This window comes from Bactrocera dorsalis, chromosome 5, assembly GCF_023373825.1.
Source record: "Bactrocera dorsalis isolate Fly_Bdor chromosome 5, ASM2337382v1, whole genome shotgun sequence".
NCBI lineage: Eukaryota > Metazoa > Arthropoda > Insecta > Diptera > Tephritidae > Bactrocera > Bactrocera dorsalis.
In genome coordinates, this window is record NC_064307.1 from 23,982,300 (window position 1) to 24,004,576 (window position 22,277).

The following is a 22,277-nucleotide window of genomic DNA, read 5'->3' on the forward strand; positions in this document are numbered from 1 at the left end:
GTTCTCAATTGGGTTGAGGTCCGGGGACTGAGCTGGCCAGCGCATTACGTCGATCTTTTCAGCTGCAAACCACTCCTTAGCTAGCTTGGAAGTATGTTTTGGGTCGTTGACCCAGTTGAAACGTCCATTTTATCGGCATTTCCCAGCTAGCAAATGGTAACATAACGTCTCTTAGTATATTTACGTATACTACTCGGTCCATGATGCCATCAATCAAATGGATAGGACCAACACACCACTATACGAAAAGCACGCCCACACCATAATGCTAAGGCCACCATGCTTACCCGTTATAGTAGGGTACCTGGGATGGTATTATGTGTTTGGTGGGCGACGGACATAATTTCTGGATCCTGTCCCACCAAACAAGACTATTTTGCTTTCATCGGTCCATAACACGTTGCGCCATTTTGCGGGCGGTCAATTTAAGTGCTCATTTGCAAATTGAATTCTTGCAGCGACATGTTTTTAAGTTAAGATCGGTACCTTGCTGGGACTCCTTGCTTTTAAATTATTTTCTATTAAACGTCTGCGAACTGTCGGAGCACTGATTGACAAATTTAATTCATTTTTTATTACTTTTGCGGACGCTGTGGGCTTGGCTTTAGAGTAGCGAATAATCCGTTTGTCCTCTAAGGCTGTAGTCTTCCTTTTTCCACCACGATTTTCAGCTTTGTGTTCATAATTTATGGCGTTATATATCATTGTGGCAGTGCATCCTATAATTTCTTCGATTTCCTTGTACGTCTTTCCCTCATTTCGTAACTTAATTATTATTTGGCGTTTTTCTACGGAGCAATGGTTTGCTCTACCCACTAAAATAGAAGTAGTACCGCAATGTCAATAAATTTAATCAAAAAATGTTGAATTTACTTAAATACACTTACTGTTTGCTGATTTTTATTTTTATTTGTACGTATCAACCATTCGCATCAAGCACTACTATTTCAATGAACATAATATTTTTGACCAACGTTCAAAATATCGTCACAAACAAGACGAGTAACGCAAAGTTAACGGGATTTCTTGGTTTACCGTTTCTTAGAAGTGCATTCTACAAAAATACTACACACTCGTTCAACTTGCAACTTCTTACATGTCAGAACAGCGTTTTAAATGTTAGGATCAATTGCACTACTATTTCCATGAACACAACTGTATGTTTAGCCGGCTTTTTTAACCAAACAATTATTATCAAATTATTGCTTATAAATTAAGTTTTTCCTGTAAAATTAAATGCAGTAATTTTTCCCAGCACACACTCAACCACCTTATTTTGAACTCCAGTGTACGCTCAACTACACATTTATATTAATTTATGAACACGTGCCATAATTCTTTACGCAAATGTTTGTATGTACATACATATTTACGTGCGTATATTCCGGAAAAAAGTTAATCATGGCTTTTTCGCCGTTTCAGCGCTGGTAATATTTTAATGCCGAAAAATATCCAAAAAGCAGAGTTGATTAAGCATTTTGTTTATTATGCCAGTGCGTGGTGTTTGTAGTTGGGAAAAGCCGCAAATAAATATTTATCTACATATTGACGTAATTGTGCCGTACACACGTATACCTATATGTATGTACTGTAATGAAATATAAGTCCGCATAATCAATGTGCTAAGCTGGAAAATTGAAAAGGCTAAATATTGACCCAGTTATTTCCGTAGACAAAACAACACTAAAAATAAAATAAAATGCTCATATAAAGTATATTCGTACATATGTATATGGGAAAAAAAATATAGCAATGTAATTAATATTTCATTGTAAACATAGCTAGGTACATAAGTTAATGTTTTTTGTATTTTTTTTTTTTGCGGACAGTTCAAAGCGGTCAGTTTAAATTGGGGTTAAAACCTTTTTCTTTAGCAATATGTACTTGTATTTGCTCCAAGGCACGCCAATCCAAAGATTTATTTGCTTTTTGTTTTGTTGGATTATAATATACATACATATGTATAATATAATATTACGAAAAATCTCAGTATTAATTCTGTGCTATAATTTAATAGTTCGTTTAAGGGGTTATATCACTTATGTATTTCAAAAAATTGGTTGCAGTTACAGTCTTCTTCTTTATTGGTGTAGACACCGCTTTCGCTGTTATAGCCTAGTCTATAACAGAGCGAGAGTCGTTCTTCCATTTCGCTGCTTCACGCCAATTGGAGATTCCAAGTGTAGTCAAGTCCTTCTCCACAACTTTTCAATGAAGTGGAGGTCCTCCCATTCCTCTGATCCCACCTACTCACCATACTCGCCGTATTGCTTCGAATACTCTCAGAGCTGGAGTGTATGCATCCATTCGGACAACATGACCTAGCCAGAGTAGCAACTGTTTCTAAAACTGGTTCCAAAATAGACAATATTATCTACGACTTCGAAGTTATGACGGTCAACAGTGATGTGAGAGCGAATGCGACAACAGGAGATATTTCGTCTTACCAAGTTCAGACATAGCAGCTTAGAAGCAGATAATTTGCATGCCGTCGAAAGCGGCGTTAAATCGACCAAGAGGTGAGGAGGCTTATCCCACGTTAGCTGGCGTAGATTGTGGTGTCTAACTTTCTGTGGATTGGTCAGAGCACACTTAAAATCCATCGTCGGAAATACTTTCATCCGACCGTATTCTACAAATAAGCTGATGCTTGTTCCTTAACAGTTCCTCGGCCGGCAATCCAGCAGCTCCCGCCGATTTTTTGTTCTTCAGAGGGGTAATTGCTATTCGAACTTCTTCGTGGTCGGGCAATGGAAGGTCTGTTTCATCGTCATTCAGCAGGCTGAAGAAGTGTTCCCTCCATAATTTTAGTATGCTCTGAGTATCACCTTAAAAGTATGCTCTAGTCTTGAAACCTTCTTTTAGTCGCCGCATCTTTTCGTGGAATTTACGAGCATTACCCCTATCGACCAGTTTGTCAAGGTCTTATGTAATGGCTTAATGATTCTGGTGTCGTGTTTATTAATAATTATATTAAATTTCAAAATCAAAACAAACACTTTCATATAAATAAGTACACCCTAATGCAAAACTGCTTGGTTATCATTATGTATTTGCTTAAAGTTGAAGGTTTTTGGTGTCATATAAAAATAACCAAAAGTCTCGGTATCAAAACCGTTATTAGCCACTTAGTATATATACCATATATACTCCCACACACAACGGCAGGCGCGTATTCATTCATCAATTCATAAGCAAACAGGCACATCCTTCAAAAAATATAAAAAAATATAAACATAACACGCTTGTATACGTTTTTATTTGTAGGTCACGTGAGCTCTTCACTTTTGTACACTCACCAATTTTAGCATTTTTCTTTCTTTTATGTTAAACACACATAAAAGCGCAAGTCCTTGAAAATCACTTCCCTTAACCCACATTGCACACGAGTGGGGCTTTTAGTAATATTGTAGAGATGGGTGGGATTTCGAACCACATGCCAGCCATCATCATTCATCACACCATATTGTTAGACGAACGTGCGTGTTTAATGAAATAAATGTTGGCTGCGTGTTGTTCGAAAATTAAAATAAAAATCTGCCTTTTACAGCAGTAATATTGAACTTTAATAGTATGTCTTCAGGGAACCACATATGTATGTATGTATGTATGTACGTGCCACATGTATAATGTATGAAATTTAAGTTTACTTCCTTTATTTCACAGAATATATTTATGGCCATTTAAAAGTATTATTTATTCAAATAGTTCATAAATTTAATCAAAAAATACTGGGTGTAGCAAAAAATTTTGAATTTTTGAACGATGATGGAAAATTTATGAGTGAGTAAAATCTCAAAACTATCCTACAGTAGTTAATAACCAGTTTGGAGATATTTTTTGTTAACCCCTGGAGCAAGCAGGCCTCCTTGGTAGCGCTAACCTCTTCTCTTGAGGCGGTTGATGCTTTTACTTTTGAAAACAAAGGAAATTTGAGTTCGTAGCCTAGTCAAAGTATATCTAACACCTTGTTAACCTGAAAGAAACTGTGGTAATCAGATTTCTATTCGAAAGACAGTATTCTGTAGTTTCGAATGTTCGACTTCGTCTTTGGTATGTACTAGTGAAACCATGTTTCGTCGACGGTCGTAAAAAAGCTTCAAACATTTGCCCTTCTTATCCAGTATGAACAAATGGGGCAACCATCACGCCAACAGCTTTCTCATTCCCAATGTTTCATGCCTTATGTGACCCAAATGTATTGGCCTACCCTCGTTTGGTCAAAATTTATATGCCATGGCGTATATACCTCCACAAATTATATATTTTCCAATTTTTTACCTCTCGGTGCTCCACTTTAGTGATATTAATAACAACAACATACTTTACGAGCATATTTGAAAAACAAACATTAGATGTTATTAAAAAAGAATGGTCCACTTTTTAAGCCTATATGCTCACGTTGCTATAAAACTTGCTATAAAATCCTAAGCTAAAGCGTAAATTTCACAGATAACCATAAAACAGCGTGATCCACAAAAACAATAAGACCAACGGTGCCAGTACGATTTTTCGCTCGTGTTTATGATTTTCACGCAAAATGTTCAATTTATAGCCGCGTACTCGTTCTTTTCTAAAATTTCTGCTTTTATGGACTTTATTTCCGTTCCAATTACAGAGCTGCATACACACTTACACACATATATACATATTTCAGCACAATGTTTATTATGACTTCATTCGCACGTTATTATAAACAATCGAATGGCAAATTTTTAAGCAAAAATTAAATTTAACTGGAAGCAAAATTAGGCATATTAAAGACGGAATATTACTATGGGCAAAAAAATAGTAAGACTTTGTTCATAGTTTTCTTAATTTATTCTACAAAATCTGTGTCGACCACCCCAAAGTAGTCCTCTTTGGCCCCGTTAAACCTGCGCGAATGTATTAAAATCAATTTCCAATAGCCTTCAATGCGCGTACGGTTTTTCTGCAGCGGTCGTTTAAGTTTGCTGAATAGCCAGAAGTATCACGGAGCCAAATCAGGCGAATACGATAGTTGCAGCATAATAATGGTTGAAAATTTGACGAAAAACTCACAAAGAATCAATGCAGTAGAAGCAATGTCGTGGTGCAAAAACCAAGAGTTCTCGACCCGTTTTTTCGTCTTCGGTTCACCTTTGCCACTATAATCGGCTGATTGATCGTCTGTTTCCGTGTAGATCCAAAAACTCATCGCCAGTAATAATATTTTCCATGACATCTTAGTGGTCGGAAAGCATTGTTTCACAGACGTTAATACGACACTAATTTTCGAAAAAAATTAATGATTTTGGCACCAATCGTGCTTTCACTTTTTTAGGCCGAAATGATCTTTTAAATGGTTTTCATTGATCCTTCCGATATTCCAAGGATGCCAGTAAGATTTTTGAATGTTAATCGTCGATTCTTAAGCACCAATTACTTTAGTTTATTGGATGGTTAATCATCAGTTGATGTTGTTGGCCGTCCTGGACGTGGTTCACCGTCAACGCGTTCTCGACCATCTTTGAATAATTTGTACCAACCAAAAACACTTGTTCGCGACAAACAATTATCACTGAAAGCCTTTTGCAACATTTTAATGTCTCTGACAGTCATACCAACATAGAAAATAAAATATTTTGACGAATTAGTTTTCGCGCGAAATTTTAGATCAAAGTTCTTACTATTTTTTGCCCAGCAGTTCACCTCGCTCGTTTTGCATTTGTATTCTTCTAGCCAACTTAGCTAGTAATGCTTGTTAATATCTTTCTCATCCATTCAATCGATGTTGTATATGTGGTTGTAATGTTAAATATTTTGAAGTTCTTCTAATCTTTATTTGCAATGTTTAATTTTTGTAAATTTTTTCCTGTAAATATACGTACAAATGTATAAATGTAAATTCATTTCATCACTTTCGTCGACTGACTTTTACTTTGCGACTAATTAGCGCTGAATTTCTAAGTATTTTAAACACAAGTATTTTAAGCACATTAAGACCCTTGAGGCTTATCAATGTCTCAAAATCTCTTTGCGCGTGGAAAGCGCTTTTTAGTCTAAGCTCTTGATTTCTGCGAATTCCGCTAAGCCTCATTAACCTTTCTATATTATTCAATTAATGTAGATACAAATCAGACATTATACAAAATTACATTAGGTATAAAGGAAATATTATTGGCGCAGGTGTTCTTTTAAGCTGCAAGAAGTTTTAACAAATCCCGAAGCCGAAAATGTGAATGATTTAATAAATTAAAAGTTTCTGGCTCACGTAGGATGAGAAAAGACCGTTAAAAATAACACTTAAAAGCTTCGAATCGCTATGTTAATAATTAATTTCAATCCTTCTATTTAAAACATAATTTTTTTTCTTAAATATCCATTGTAAAATCATAATGCTAAAACCAGACTTTTTACTATAACTAAGCCTGTCTAGCGCACAGCTTAATGAAATAGGTATCCAAGCAAATGAGCTAAGGCTTCTTGATATGAAATGATAGTGAAAAGATTTGGTTTTCGATTTTTTATAAGATGATATGTTTGGATTAAAAAACCTCAAATTAATTGAATGTCCCTTAAGGAGGTTCACCTAATGTGACAGCCTATAAAAAACAATTTTTTAGAATAAAAAAAGTACTGCATAATTTTTTTTAATTTTATGGGTATCTTCATAAATTGTGACAAAAATCGGAGGCCAGATGGCGCTAATAAAAATAGTTCTCCAACCAAGGTCTTTCTACAAACATCTTTATGTAATATTCTAATCTTTAAGTTCGATGAACAAATAAATTTTATACTCAGTTTTGACAGAAGTTTGTCAATGAGCCTTTCACACTGGTAAAACTGGTCTTAAATATGTGAAAAAAAAAATTGGTAGGAGAGAGCAGTTATGTCTCTCATATGAGGTTTGCTAATAACTCTTTTATCGAATTCAACTCATTAAATTTTTGTTGAGCTTTAAGCTCTAAAATTTTTGGCAAGAGAACAGGGTGCAGTAGAACAGCTCTATAAGACTCAAAAATTTGTTTACTTTTTCTTAAATATTTTCTTATTTTTACAGAAAAGTACACTCATAAAAAATATTGTGTAGTCTAATCTCTGCTCTAGTGCTTTCACAACTGCCTATTAGCAGGATTAGCAAAGCTACTCTACACGAAGAGCAAAAATTATAAAAAACATAATGCGACATGAAGCATAAGCAGTCTAAGGAAGCCGACTTATATTTAATAAATTTAACAAGAATAAAAACAAAAACACACGCATCTAGCGCTCGCGGGCAAAGTGCTAATACTTTCATAATTTCATAAGGAATGCAGTGTACATGAGCAAACGATTACGCGCTCTTCGTGGCGCTCATTATTTGCGCCATTTTCGCCAGGCGGAACAGGCGGCACAGACGACAGAATCACAACGATATGTCAATTTGATGCTTTTAAATGGATTATTATTCATTTACATTAACTACGCCGCAGCGGCGCGCAAAGTTATGCCTACGCGACACAGAGCGTCACAAATACACATACATGAACATGCACTTGAATGTGTGAACTCATAATAAAATGCATAAATAAGAGCAGCGGAGCGACAACAATGGCCGCTAGGCAAAAATTCAAAACATGCGCGCACACACAATGACTCCCCATGTAAGTGTAAGTGCGTATGTATGTGTGTGTGGATGCGTACTTCCATAAAAGTTATAGTGTGGGTGGTGGTTGTGTGGCACAAAAACAAAATTGCCAGCATTAAATAGAGCCAACAGCGTGCGACAAGTGTGATGCACCAAATAGTAGTCAGGCTGGTGAATAATAATAAATAATGCGCGCAACAAACACACGCACACATACACGCATGCGAACGTGCGCGCTGACAGTCGAAATGTCCTTTCTATGTGCCACCCCGTTAACCCTGCGTCGCTGTAAGCGCATACGTAGTTGTAAGCGAATATGTTCGTGTGTGTGTATAAATTAAATTTATTTCGTACGTGTTGGTGATAAAGTTGCGAATTGTCGGCTGTAGCGTTTTCGTTGCCACATTTGCTACTTCCTACATGCATACATACATATGTATTTTTACATTTATGTATGTATGTTTGTGCCTTTCTTTTGGGCACTATGGCCTATAGAAATATTCACGGTACTAAGTGTGCTTACTTACCACTTTTCACACCATCATATGCATGTCCTTGCGCGCAAGTTGCTGCATGCCACACTAACTTTACATGCCAATAATGGGACAAGTGCCCACTCGTTCGTCGCAACATCGAATAATGAATGCAAAAATTTATACGCGCCTATGAATATGATCCTATGTACTATGGTCCCACGTAGGCAGGAACTCACATATGTATACATCCTTTAGTAAATTGAAATACATAGCACAGTGTTGTATGGGGGCACTTGGATACATCTGCGCTCAGCTAACTACAAGTTGGATCTATAGTATGTTGCCTTTATTTTAGTTTGGCCTTAAATTACACTTTCGCCTCTATAATATTAGTTAAGCCCATGGTATCATGGCAGCAGCTTTTCCGTTTCGTAAGCTGATACTAACTGTAAATACTATCTTGACTCGGACTTTCAAATGCAGACGTGGTTTTCCGTAATTAAAGCGATACTGGTTGATGAGTTCTTTCTATCCACATGACATATAAATATAACTATAGTAGATTTTCGTTATTAAATTAGTGATCTGTGTCCTATATAAGTATATATATATATATAGCGATCTTCTCAAACAACCTACCATCGTTTTCTCATCACATCTTATACACCTTATCTTGTTTCTTTCCGCTCAAAAAAAAACAGAAATTACTCCCTTAATTTCGAGCAGCATTCAACTGAACAATATGTTCGGGGATTATAGCGTTGTCTTAGACAACCCAACAATAATTCACGCCGAATTTCGTGAAAATATCTGGTCATAAAAAAGGTTTTAACGGATCATTTTTTATGGTAAGTGTACCCCATAGTCTTCTAACACATTTACAGTCGAAAGACACTTCTATTCCAAGGTAAGTTTCTCTTCACCCTCAGCAAATATTTCCGTTTCCAAGTGGCTGAGACTTTAACTGATCTTTTCCACGGTGGTTGATCGATGGTACTCATTGCGTTTTTGGCTTTGAATTCAGTCACAATAGTGGCTTAATAAGATGGTGCATTATCATCGTGTAAAATCCATTAATTGTTCTTCCACAATCCCGACCGTTTCCGACGGATGTTCTCACGCAAACGCCTCAATGCGGCCAAATCACTATTGACCGTCTGTCCCTGCGGAACAAATTCATGATGCACCAAACCAGGAATATCGAAAAAAACAATAAATATTACCTTGATTTTTGAGCGGCTTTAACGTGGTTTTTCTGATTTCAACTCGTTTTTCCTCTCCATTCCGATGATTGTTGACTTGTTTTCATGTCAAACTCATAAACCTATGTCTATAATGCTCTCCATGAAAGTGAGATCGGAACTCTCACGAGCAAGCATGTCCAAAGAGACCGATTTACGGTACTATTTTTGAGAACAATCCAGCTTTATCAGAACGAGTCGAGCCAGAACCCGTTTTATACCTAAAATAGCCCACAAAATCATTCGAACGGATTCGTGAGAGATGTCGCGACGCCTGACGATTTTCAAGCACCATATTCTCATTTCAATTTTTTAATATTTTCATTAGTGGAAAAAGTCGAAGTTCATCCAAAACGAGGAATGTTTGCATCGATCTCTCGTTGGTCTTTGGAAACTCTGTGTGACTTGTAGGCTTGTATTTTTGATAAAACTGAATCAACGTAAGCCTTTTCCAATATTCACAGTGATTCCTCACACGAAACTTGGTTATAAATACAAAATTTGAGACAATCTCTTTGTTCGATATTTTTATCCAGTGTAAAAATCGCAAGGCACTACCGTGATTTATCGACTTAAGGGCTTAGTGTAAGCAAACTGTTTGACAGACCGTGCTCATATTTGGAATAATATAATAATTAAGGACAGTCCTACTCTCTTGGCAAAATACATTTTTTTTAAATATCATTTCACCGGGTAATTTAATTACAATGTCCGGGGGCTTTTTTGTCACAATTAATATTAAGATCTTATAGCCACATGCGGTGCAACTATAGAAATTTTCAATTTAAAAAAAGATTGTCTTTAACAGTCCAAGTATGACGCCTATCTTGGGTATCAGTCATGGACTTAACCAAATTTTAACAAAAGCAACACTGTCATTAGCAATTAAACACTATTGAGCTGCGGCTCTTCGAGTTACTAAAGCTTTTTCTGAAGGTTTTGTATTTGTAAATAATTAGTAAATTTTGGTCAACGAGAAAAATAAGTTTTCAAAATTAACTTATGTTAATAATAGTTCATATATATCTTACAAAAAATTGCAGTAAGTATATAAAATAACAGTGAACTATATAAAAATTCCATTTCTTCATAATACTTGCGCACAATAGAATTTCTTTACAAGCAGCTATCTAAAAAAAAAACATATATATTTTTATATACAGAAAAAAACTATCAATTTATTGTTATAGTTGTTATTGTTCATTCATTTGATCGCATTCCATGTTGTTCGCATTCTTCATGCCAATGAACTTCTCTGATAATGAAATTATATCACTGATGGCGGATGACTTAGTTTTATGTGACGCCAGCAAACAAGCACGCAAACACGCATACAAATGTACGTGTTTGCGCACACACAGATGTGTACGTACATATCGATAGTATAGCAGTTATCATACTGGATTTACTTATATGTAGTGTGTGCGAATAAAATAGCACACGCGCATCAACTTTACGCAACAAAAACATTCTAAGCAATGACAAGTGCAAAAATGTCTTGAAGAAAGCTGAAATGTTTACGTGCTCGCTGTATGTATGGTATTTATGTTGAACTATACCCAGCAAGCAAAACTAAAGAGAGAATGAAAAAGTACTTGGAGCATAACCTACTCCAAAGCTAATTGCCATTGCGGTGCTCTAATACCTGACCATATAATCCAGCGCTGCGTGTTATTTGGAGTACTCTATAGAGTGCCTATTGGTATTTATTTTCTTACTAGTCTGAAATCACTGCTCCTTGTTGTATTTTGGAAATCACTTTCAAAACTGATTTTACTTGTAGAAATAGGCTAGTATATAGACACGAGTTGGACCACTGTTGCATCACGGTGGAGTATTTTGTGGACTACTCTGGAACCGAATAATTTTTGCCGAGTATGCATGTGGCAATGCATAGATTATTAAAGTATTTCTCAAGTGTTTACAAAAAAGTTCAGCAATTTTAAGGATTTCGAAATCGAATTCTCTGCATAAATTTTAAAATCATGTTTTTGGTGATGCCAATGATGCCGCCAGTTCATAAATAGCACTAAACCGTAATTTTTTCGGGATGCAATGGTGACTCATGGACGAAGTCATTCAGCTAGAAATGAGTCTCATCGCTAAAGATGATTTTTCGATAAAAATCCGGATCATTTTCAAGTTGTTGCTCAACCCAATTCACGAACATACGAAGGTTTTGGTGGTCATACGGCTTCAGTTCTTGTGTCGATTTAATCTTGTAAGGATGTGGGCCAAATTTTTTAGCTTGAGAACAACATATGAGAAACTGATTTGGGTCTTCCCCAATTGATGAGCTCGCGGCAGCAATATTCTCGAAACTACGGGAACTTCTTTGTCTCACTAGGACGAGAATATTTTGTACTGTGCCTGTGGATTCAAATTTTCCCACTAGACGCTCAATTGTTGATCTGACAGGACGATTATGACGACCATAAATTGGTCATTCTTAAAATTGAGGCCACTGACCCCGAATTTCGCTAGTAAATTTTAATAATGTCGACTAGTTGTTGGATCGTGTATCTTTCCAGAATGAAATGGCAAACATTACTGAAGAGATGTGTCAAGAGGGCGGGAAAAAATAAGACGTCGTCTACTGCACCTATCGGTCTACTTTTGTAGCGTTCCTATTTCAATAGGAACGCGTTTATTGCCATTCAAAGTGACAAATCCAAATCGAGTTCTTGTTTGGAGAACTTTTTTATTTGACAAGATATCATGACGAAAGTTGGAATAGAATTATTGAAATTATTCAAAAGAGCGGTATAATCCTCGAACAAGCTGTCATACAAACTAACTGATCATAATCAAGTTCTCCTAACGTTTACATTTTTGAAAGGTATTATAATAAGTTATAAAGGAAAAACATCCAGGTATTCTAACATGTTAAAGGCTTTAAACTATCTTTATGGCATGAGTGTAATATTTTTTTACTGTACTCAATAATGTAATTAGACATTTCTACATATTCATAGATAAGATATTTAGTGGCAGGTTTTATATTAGATAAAGTAATCTTTCCAGGATTTGCTGCCGTTGATCAAACAGTACATTTTTTGTATGAGCCTATACATACATGTATTTATTTGTATTTTTTCCGCTAAACTGAATATTCATTCATAATATGTGTTTCAAAGTTTCAAAGCCTCAACTCATCGCAATTAGCCTTGCGCGCTCGTGCGTGGGAATTTATTAGAAAGAGATCGCCACGAGTACACTCCAATCGGCAAATCAGAGTAAATATGGTACAATAGCTAAGGCTATAATTGAAAACCTAATTTGTGTTCAGTTATTAATTACGTATCTCTCAAAATGAGCTACGTAATTCTATTGTTTTTCTGTATTTTTCTCACAGTGAAGTGTTTTCTCGCACGTTATTACATAGTCAGCGGAAGTCAATTAAATGTGAGTGTAATGAAAATTGAAGAAAACACCTTCATTAGTTTTATCTCTAAAAATAAATAAATACAAACAAGGTAATTAATAAAAACTTCATTCATAAAGTTCACAAGCAAAATTTGTGCACTGCAGATCATTTAAGTGAGATCGTGATATATGGTAATAGGAGCTCGGAAGTAATTACCTGGAACTGAAAAATAATTTGGGTAATTTCATGATAAAATATATATATTTTTCGAATTTCAGTTTCATGTTTTTATTTCGCGAAAGTATATAGTACATCGATATATACACATACGGTATTTGTAAGATTTCGACGAACAAAGAATATTCAAAAAATTTTTCTTATTTTCTACCACAAACATTGTCAATAAATTTTTATAATTTTTAAACTTTTTTATAATTTGCTATATTTTGTGCTTATTTAATGGCTTTTACTTATTCTTGCACACTTTTGCTTTATTTTCAGTACGGTCAGCGTGTACCAACTGCAGCATCGCCAAGTAATACGAACTCGAGCAGCTCATCAAACACCGGCTCACAGAGCGGAACTTTAAGTACTAGTCTGAGTAATACCAATACAAATACAACAATGGGTCCTAGTAACGGTACACAGCAACAAGGTGAACAATTGTCAAAAACAAATTTGTATATTAGAGGATTGCAACAAGGCACAACCGATAAGGATTTAGTATCTATGTGTGCACAGTAAGTATCGAATGATCATCATGAATTGATTTAAGTGGAAAATTTGGAATTTTTATGCACATAAAAGTTAGATTATGAAATAAGAAAATTTAAGTAGGCAAAAGAATTCTATGTGCTTTGATATTTTGCTGGAAGTTTGAGCAATTAAACCACTAATTGTCAATCAGTATTGCATTGACAAGAAATAGGTATAAAAATCCACATGCAACCCTGTGCAACCCTGTGAAACAATAAGTGTTGTTCTGGATTCTACCCTATTTATATTAAAGTTAAATTTCCATATTATAGACCAGAAAGTTTCAATACTATCCGATCAAATTATACCCATACTGGCAAAAAACTGCATTTACATGATGTGTTTAATAAATATAAGAAATTTAGGTATTTTAGTACAAGTACATATAGCATTGAAACACTTCATATCCAAAACATTAATCAAAATGATTTGAGCCAAACAACAAGAAATCTTGAGGTGCTCATCTATCACTCTGATGTCAACGGGAAGATTTTCACGCACTTGTTATTGTTATCGTCATTATCAGTGGTGGATGGATGGCTCACATGAGCTAAGATTTCGATGATTTCACGACCAGCACTGAATGCTTTGCGGCACTCAAATCAGCAGTAATTGAGTTCGTGATAAAATGGTAACCATGTTTTTGAGAGTCTCTAAGAGAGTAGCGGCTGAGCTAATCTTCGAAACCGCCGTTTTCATGAGTACCTCAACAAATAACGGTGATTCTATAAAAAAAAATAAAAAAAACGAGATTTGAAATCCCAAACTTGCTAACTAAAGCCAAAAGGAATCAGTTTGTTTTAGAAAATGCACGACTAACCCATTAAATATAATTACTATTGGTAATTAGCTCCTAGTCAAAAATTTTATATTATAATGTGCATAAAAATTATAAATTTTACAATTATATTTCATTAAAAATTAAATGTAATATTTTCATTTCAGATATGGAACGATTATTTCAACCAAGGCTATTTTAGATAAAACAACAAACAAATGTAAAGGTATTTTTTTTCTTCACCATTTCTCATCTTTATTATTTATGTGTGTTTTTGTTGTAAGAATCCGAAAATTTGTTAAGCTCTAAAACAAAATACAAATCGAAAATTCATTAAATTAATTAGTAACAGTTCAAAATAATATTAAATTTTAATTAAATAGTCCAATGTATGCAAACAAATGATACAAAAAAAATATTACAAAAAATATTCTACAAAATTAAATTAATTAATTAAAAGAAAAAATATATTATTAAAAAAATATTTTTCAAAATTAATTTAGTTAATTAAAGACAAAATATTTGTAAAGACATATAATTAAATGGCTGATGAAAAAATATTAATTTTAATGGAAAGAATACATAAAGTTTGGAGATCTACATATAAATATAAAATTGTTTTTTTTTTTTGTATAATGAATTATAAAAAATCCTTTTTATATATATTTTAAATAATTATTATATAAATTCTAATAAAATTTTCAAATAATCAATAATATCTTTGCATAAAGAGCATGCTCTATATACAATATATCTATTTCGAATTTCGTATTTTGTTATAGGCTTATTTATTCGATTTTCAACCAGATCACTCAAATTTATAGTACCACTATCGAATTATAATAAACAATGCTAATCTCTTGTGTTTTTGTTTGTTTTTCTTTTATCTCAATGAAAATTTTGTTTTTGTTTTCCTTTGTTTCTAAATAAAAAACTTAAAATTTTTCCACATTTTTTTCTTACTTTTGGTTCAATTCCACATAAATGCTTTCTACCCACTCATAACTGTTTGAAATAAACTTTATACTCATTAAACATAAAATGCACACTTTTTCGAAACGGGAACTTTCTTTGTTTGAATCGCAATAAACATTATGCAAAAATAAACACGCTTATCTCACGTGCCGAAAACAAAAACAAAATATTCTTTCGTTTCAGGTTATGGCTTTGTCGACTTCGAGTTGCCAGCATATGCCGAGGGTGCCGTCAAGGGTCTACAAGCTAAGGGCGTTCAAGCTCAGATGGCCAAAGTGGGTATCTGGGTGCTTCATAGGCCGGCCATTGTACGTTTGTTTGCATGCAAGTAATACTCACCCCCCACCCCCACTTCTATATAGTTGGTCTATATTTTTTTTCTCTTTTATATAAACTTATATTTCTTTCTTTTGGTTTTGTTATTGATATTTTCATTTGGTTCGATATTCTCTCGATATTTTTTAATGATAAAAAACAGCAATAAGTCTTATTTTTTTTTTGGAAAAGTTGTTTATTTATAAAACTAAGTTTTTGGGTATTTTTTGATTATTTTCGTCTGCTCTGTGCAGTTTTGTTAGCGCTTTGAATTATGTGATTCATGTAATCCCACAGTACCTTCTCGTTTAAGATAACTAACATGTGTGTTCTAGACTTTCGAACCTAAATTGACTGTGGTAAAGCTGATTTTCTGTTTTTAATTGTTCTCAACTAAAGTCGAAGTCAGTAAGAATTTATTTAGACTAGTACAAAACGAGTACATATTGGGCCAGTTCCTAGAAGATCGTTTTTTCTGCATTAAATAAGCATCAACAAATTTAAAATTGACTGAAAACATACATTTTTTCACAAAATTTAGACTACTGTGCAACTAGTCCACTTTGGACCAATAGCAAAATTTTTGAAACTAACAAATTTTTCTATTCCACAAAATGTAGAATACAGCATAACTAATTCATTTTGTAATATAGTAACGACCAGTCAGGCAATTACGTACAAGTACTTGTATATTGGTTCCCACGACTACGGGTTTACGTCACCTGAACGAACCAGTGAATCTTGACCACTCTCCACTATTATTTGGAGACTTTTATACCTCAGCAAGGCACTCATATCGCGGCTAAAAATATTATTAAATTAAAACTTTTAAATCTTAACAACAACAATAATTATCCATATAATTTTATGAATTAATACTTAAAAGGTATTACTGCCTTCCAAAAATTTCAAATTCTTTGTATAACTAATTAAATGCTGCATAAAAACCCCCATTGCATTCAACTTGTGTCCGCCACTCCCCACAAACTTAAGTCCGACGTTATATTAACGTCCATATAAGGACTATACCGTTCATTGCTCTAATTATCGCCTTCAGTGCCAACAACAAATAAGCCAGCAAACACATTTATAGATTGACTACATTGTATCGCGGAGCGTTTCACACAAAGCCACTTAATTGCTTCGGGAAATACTCATACACATGTCTACCCACACACATACAAATAAGAACAAAAGCACGCACCACATCCTGTTGGTCGCCTGTGAGCTTTCTTCAAGCAACAACAATGCACACACTCGTACGCTTGTTACGAGTAATGAGTAATGAGTTCAAAGAACTGCCACCCCAAAAATTGGCGTTCACATCTATTGTCACGGCGTTCCTTGGCGTTACGCTCACTTCAGCGTCTTTAATTTTAATAGCGTTTTTATGCGCCCACAAGATGGATCATAAAAGGAAAATGGCTTTATTCGCTGTTGCATTGCAGCACTCCCTCCTGCAAATGTGTTTATATGTGTGTGTAAGGTCTTCTCCACATTGTTGCAACGTATCGATGTGCATACGTTAGTAACTTAGCCAATTGCCATGGTAGTTGCTAGACGGCATTATAATTACATTTCCAGCAAATTTTATATGAAACAAAGCATGTCCGCCTGTATTGTTCCCTAATTCGTTGGAAAGAAAACGGTGAAATTATATTGAATTTAGAAAACAAGCCAGGACACTATTAGCCAGCTGTCCGAAAATAAATGCACTACACTAAAGGTACTGTATAGGTATGAATTCTTGGAAATCTGCGAACATTTTTAATCACTTTCTATGTAAACCTTTAATTTTTTACGAAGAAATTTTACAAAGCATAGCTCTTCACGCATATTGACGTGCTCAAGCGAGGTAACTTAAGCTAAATTCGTACATGTTCGTAGCAAATACAAATACATTAGGTAGTGCTGCCATATACTTCGATTTTAAATTATAAAATGAGTTTCAATTCAACTTTAGTTTTTAATATCTTCGACTATTTTTTCATTACTTTTTTTCCTGATTCTTAGTTCATATTTGTAGTGCTCCCAAAATCCCATAACCTTAAATATTAGTAATAGAAACCAAAAACATACTTGAAACAAATGTAGTTGAATCATTAGTGAAATTTTCAAATAGACATTATTGGTACATGTATTTTATACTTGTATGTATGTTACTCTATTTTTATTTATTTTACTTTTTTGTATAAATAGTTCTCCTTTTTTGGTTATATATGTAATTGTTAATTAGCGTAAAATTTAAATCTTATATATACCTACATATATACTCGTACTTAAATAGCATATCATTGATATGGCAATTATATTCGAGCTTATGAATGTATGTAGCTGTAGTTTGAGTAAGCTTTGGAAGGCTCAATACACTTGTAGAGTGACAGAGAGAAGCAGAGAGAGGCAGAATTTTTGGAAATGTTCATAATGCGCGATAAAAACTTAAAATCGTAGTAAATAGTAAGATAACAATTAATACAGGAAATAATAATTTATTGAATGATTTCACTACAAATACATACAGCTTTCACAAAAACTTTCGTAAGCTTTGTACGAAATAATGTATTTCAAAGAACAAGCTTTCATGTCAAATTCTTTCCTTACAAATATATGATAAGCTTTCACAAAAGCTTTCCTTGTCATGTTCATAAAAAGCTTTCACAAAAACTTTCCTTTCGTAGAACGAAATATCATATTTGAAGCGAAAAATCGTCAGTTTTAATAATTCTATACAAAAAAAATTGAAAGCTTTCGCAAAAGCTTTCTTAATGTTGTACGGAACAATATACTTAAAAAAGCAGTTGATTTTCTTTTTTCCAATACAAATATATTATTAGGTTTCACCAAAGTTTTCATTAACTTTGAGCGGAATAATATACTCGTACTTCAAAGCATATACTGCCTTTTTTTAGTTTTTTCGTAATAGCTATGGTGTAAGCTTTCACAAAAACTTTCATTTGTACGGAATAATATAATTTAAAGAACGAACTCGCAATTGTAATAATTTTATTAAAAATAAATTAGAAGCTTTCTTAAAAGTTTTCTTTGTCCAGTTATGATAGCTTTCCTCAAAGCTTTCATTTTCATTGATCCAAATATTATGTTGTTACAAGCGATGAATTGTCATTTTTAATAATTTTATATGAAGTAAAGTCTTTTTAAATCATATATTATATGTATGTATCAGTTAATAATAATCAAATCTACAAAGTCTTAATAATATGTCTAAAATCCGTAAACTACGGCGGTTGTCACATTCTCAGCTTTTTTGCTGAATAATCACTACCGATTTGGTTATCATTACAGTATATATGTAGATAGCTAAAAATAACTGTTTGTTACTAGAATAAAGCTTACAATATCCTTGCCTATCGCAATGCTTTCATATTCTCTTAATATGTTTGCCCAAAACTTCTTTATAATCGAAAAGATAGTATAAGTTTAGATACCGTAACTGAACTTAACCTCAACGGTTCGCAGCTAACCAATTAGTGTCTCAATTTCAGTACACATTTTAGTATAAAATCCGAAATTTTGTGTTGCATATTGATCTAATGCCATCGTTAATCTAAACTCTTTCTCTCTCTCTCTCAACATCTCAATTTCGTATTTGATCTTCCGAAGCAAGTCATACTCTTTGATTATTATTATTATAAAAAGTTGTATACAAAATATATAAAACTGAGTATTTACTTTCTCCAATGATTCCTTTAGCAGTAAAGAAACAAAAATAATTTAGAAGTTTGTGCTCCGGAACGTAGGTAACTGAGTACCATTACTTATTAAAACCGAAAACAAAAAATCTAGCCTTTGAAAAACATAAGTATATAAGTACTTAGTAAGTTAATTCTTTATGTATTTTTATAAACAGTTTTAGCGTAAATATCTAGCAAATAATCAATTCAAAACTAGTATTTATTTTAAATGTAAATTTAGTAAAAGTGTTGACTTTGAAGAGAGCGTATTTAGTAAATTATGAGTAGTTTTGTTTAGGAAATATTAAAAATAGAATTTTCAGTTATTCATCATACATAATACACGACATTAAATTGAGCATGATAGGGCGATAATCACACAGAGTTGTATTTGTGAGGCCGGTCATTAATTTGTCAGTAATTCTCAACTGGTTTATGTTGAAACAAAAAATTGAAATAGAGCGAATATTATATCTAAATATACATATGCTTAGTTCCCAAATTAAATTGACAATTGATAAATAAAAGAGCTTGTTTTTTAAATCTAACTAGAATCAGATCTTCGAGTTGATGTGCATTACAAACATTTGACTTTCAAATGAACTTCTTCTCATTCATAATTTAAGGCAAAATTTTATAAATAATTATTTTAAGTTAGGGAAAGGCTTATTGTTGTTTTTATTGCTACAAAAATTAAAAAAAAAATCAATATTTATTTCAAATATCTACAAAGCCAAGTGTGTAAATAAACTTCCTAAACTACTGTAAAAAAAGACAAAAGTATTGAAGCGGGGAATCATACATCATCCTTCACGCACAATCACAGTAACATTAACCTTAAAATTGACAAAAAAAAACATAAAATTAGCGAAACGGAACATATCGGAACGTAGTTATCTCAACTCAACACAACCAAAATACTTCCTATATAAAGAAACCATTTACACATTCATCTCTTTTTTGTATAGAATTAAATAGAGTTTACATAGTTAGTTATAATTTTGATGAGTACCTAAATATTTTTCAAAAAAAAAAATAGTAACGTTCTAATGATTTTCTTAATTGTGACTAATACTAGAATGTTAAAATTCGAAACAAAAGCTACATAAATTATGTAGTCGAAAGGATTCTTCATTATGTATTATGTAATACATAATTAAATTTAAATTTGGAAAGTGTAGAACTTCATAAACGTAATACATGATAATTAAATCAAAAACATAATCATTTGGAGAGAATCCATGCGATTAAAGAGAACCAAAATCCTAAAACTAACTTTCTTTTCAGAACATATGAGAGAAGTTTACATTACTATTCATTTCTAGACTATGTTTTTAAACTTAGCATTAACAAGTGCTTCTATTTGTTTCCAAGATATTAGTCTCAGAAATATATACTGCGGTGCCCTATATAACTAGAAGAATATACAAAATATCTCTCTAATTTTCTAAAGTGCGTGTTTACTCTGAGAGCCCAGATTCTTTCTTATTTCTATTGCACTTATATCAGAGAAAATTGAGCGGTTTTGTACTTTGGAAAATTCTCGCATTAGAATACATTATTTCGCTCTTTTTTTTATTTCCAAAAAGGCTGCGGAGCAGAAGAAATAGTTTTTTTTAAATAATCCTGATTTTTAATCATAGAAAAGCATACAGAATTAAAAAAATAAACTTCTAAACTTCAAATAGTAATTTTTTAACTCAGAAGTCATAATGTTCTAGCTCTCTTACAGTCATTTTTAACACTAGAAGAGACTACAGTAATCTGCTAAAGCTCAAATCCTAGTAGAGGCTATGGAATTTAGGAATTAATATTCTAACTTTCGGCAATTAATATGTATTTTCGGTAGAGACTACAGAATTAAAGAAATAATCTTCAAACTCTCAACTAGACATTTTTTGTCTTGGAAAATCGCAAAACAGATGCAAAAATCTTCCAAATCTCACATTTTATTTTCTAATCTTAGAAAAGACTCTCAAAAATTAATTTTTTTAATTAAAAGACCGCAGCTTTGAAAAAAATTCCAGAAATGATTTTCTAACTCTCAAATTCTTAGAGGAGATTACTGAAAAGACCAAAATCCAATTCTGAAATAACAATTTTTAATGTGAGAAGAGACTAGTTTCGAGTATAGTACTGAAATAGAAGAAATAATCTTCTAACTCAAATAGTCAATTTTTATCTCAGAACAGACCATAGAATAGAATAAATAAATTGACACAGTTCTGAAAACTGTTCAATATAATTGATATAGAGCTGAAATTGTAGAGCATTTTCGAAAAAGTTGTCATTTCGCACAAAATAGTATAGTGCAATCTATTGCTGCTGCTTATGAAGTCACTATATAACTCTCCACAAACCACTTGAACCTTTCGACTACCCATTTATGATTTAACATTCAACAGAAAAAAATTATAATTATTACATAATGTAATTAACATTTAATATATAGTTTCTAGTACTAAGTTGTACAAATTGAATTTTTTCTTAAACCATTAAATCAACCATACTAGACCATTTTTTAATACTTAATTTGGACTACATATGTAGTAAAAAGATTTAAGTGAAAAATATTTAACTTTTAGTAATTGCGTAAATAACCCCTTTTTGTCATTAGAATATATTTTTCCGATTAGTCCAGAGAATAAAACTTCATTTCAAATAGTAAAAGCTACTACTGCGCCGGCCTTATAAACCCATGAACTATTGAACTTTATGAAAAGTATTATATTATCCATTTGTATACATATACATATTTGCGTATATCAATTCATATTCTATTTGTCACTAAAACTACTAAGCAACTAAGGTTATAAATTACATATTTTAAGCTTATGGTTTTTCTTAAGAACCTTTTTTAATGCTCAGTTTTCGGTTGGTTGAGGCGGTATATCTTCCATGACTCACGTTCAAGCTTAAGAGTCATTGAAAAATTTAGAGCTTTTATCGAAGCCATTAAGTCACTGAATAAGGCTAAATTGGTTACCTCTTGGGAACACATAGCCCTAATGATGACTTAAACGCGGCCGATTGCGTGCTGGTACTCTTTTTTTTCAACCCACGCACATATAATATTAAAAGAAGAA

At 33.1% G+C, this 22,277-nt stretch overlaps 1 protein-coding gene across 11 annotated transcripts in view; it reads left to right on the forward strand.

Moving 5' to 3' along the window:
* Positions 1 to 22,277, forward strand: part of LOC105223964 (protein alan shepard) — a 591,866-nt gene that overhangs the window by 552,157 nt on the left and 17,432 nt on the right. For 7 of the 11 annotated variants that reach the window (XM_049458185.1, XM_049458184.1, XM_049458183.1 and 4 more), the window contains 3 exons: positions 13,177 to 13,415; positions 14,377 to 14,435; positions 15,368 to 15,492. In XM_049458185.1, coding sequence (XP_049314142.1) covers positions 13,177 to 13,415; positions 14,377 to 14,435; positions 15,368 to 15,492 — 423 coding nt within the window. The remainder of the gene's footprint in view (positions 1 to 13,176; positions 13,416 to 14,376; positions 14,436 to 15,367; positions 15,493 to 22,277) is intronic. The other 4 variants (XM_049458180.1, XM_049458187.1, XM_049458177.1 and 1 more) reach the window with 3 other exon arrangements.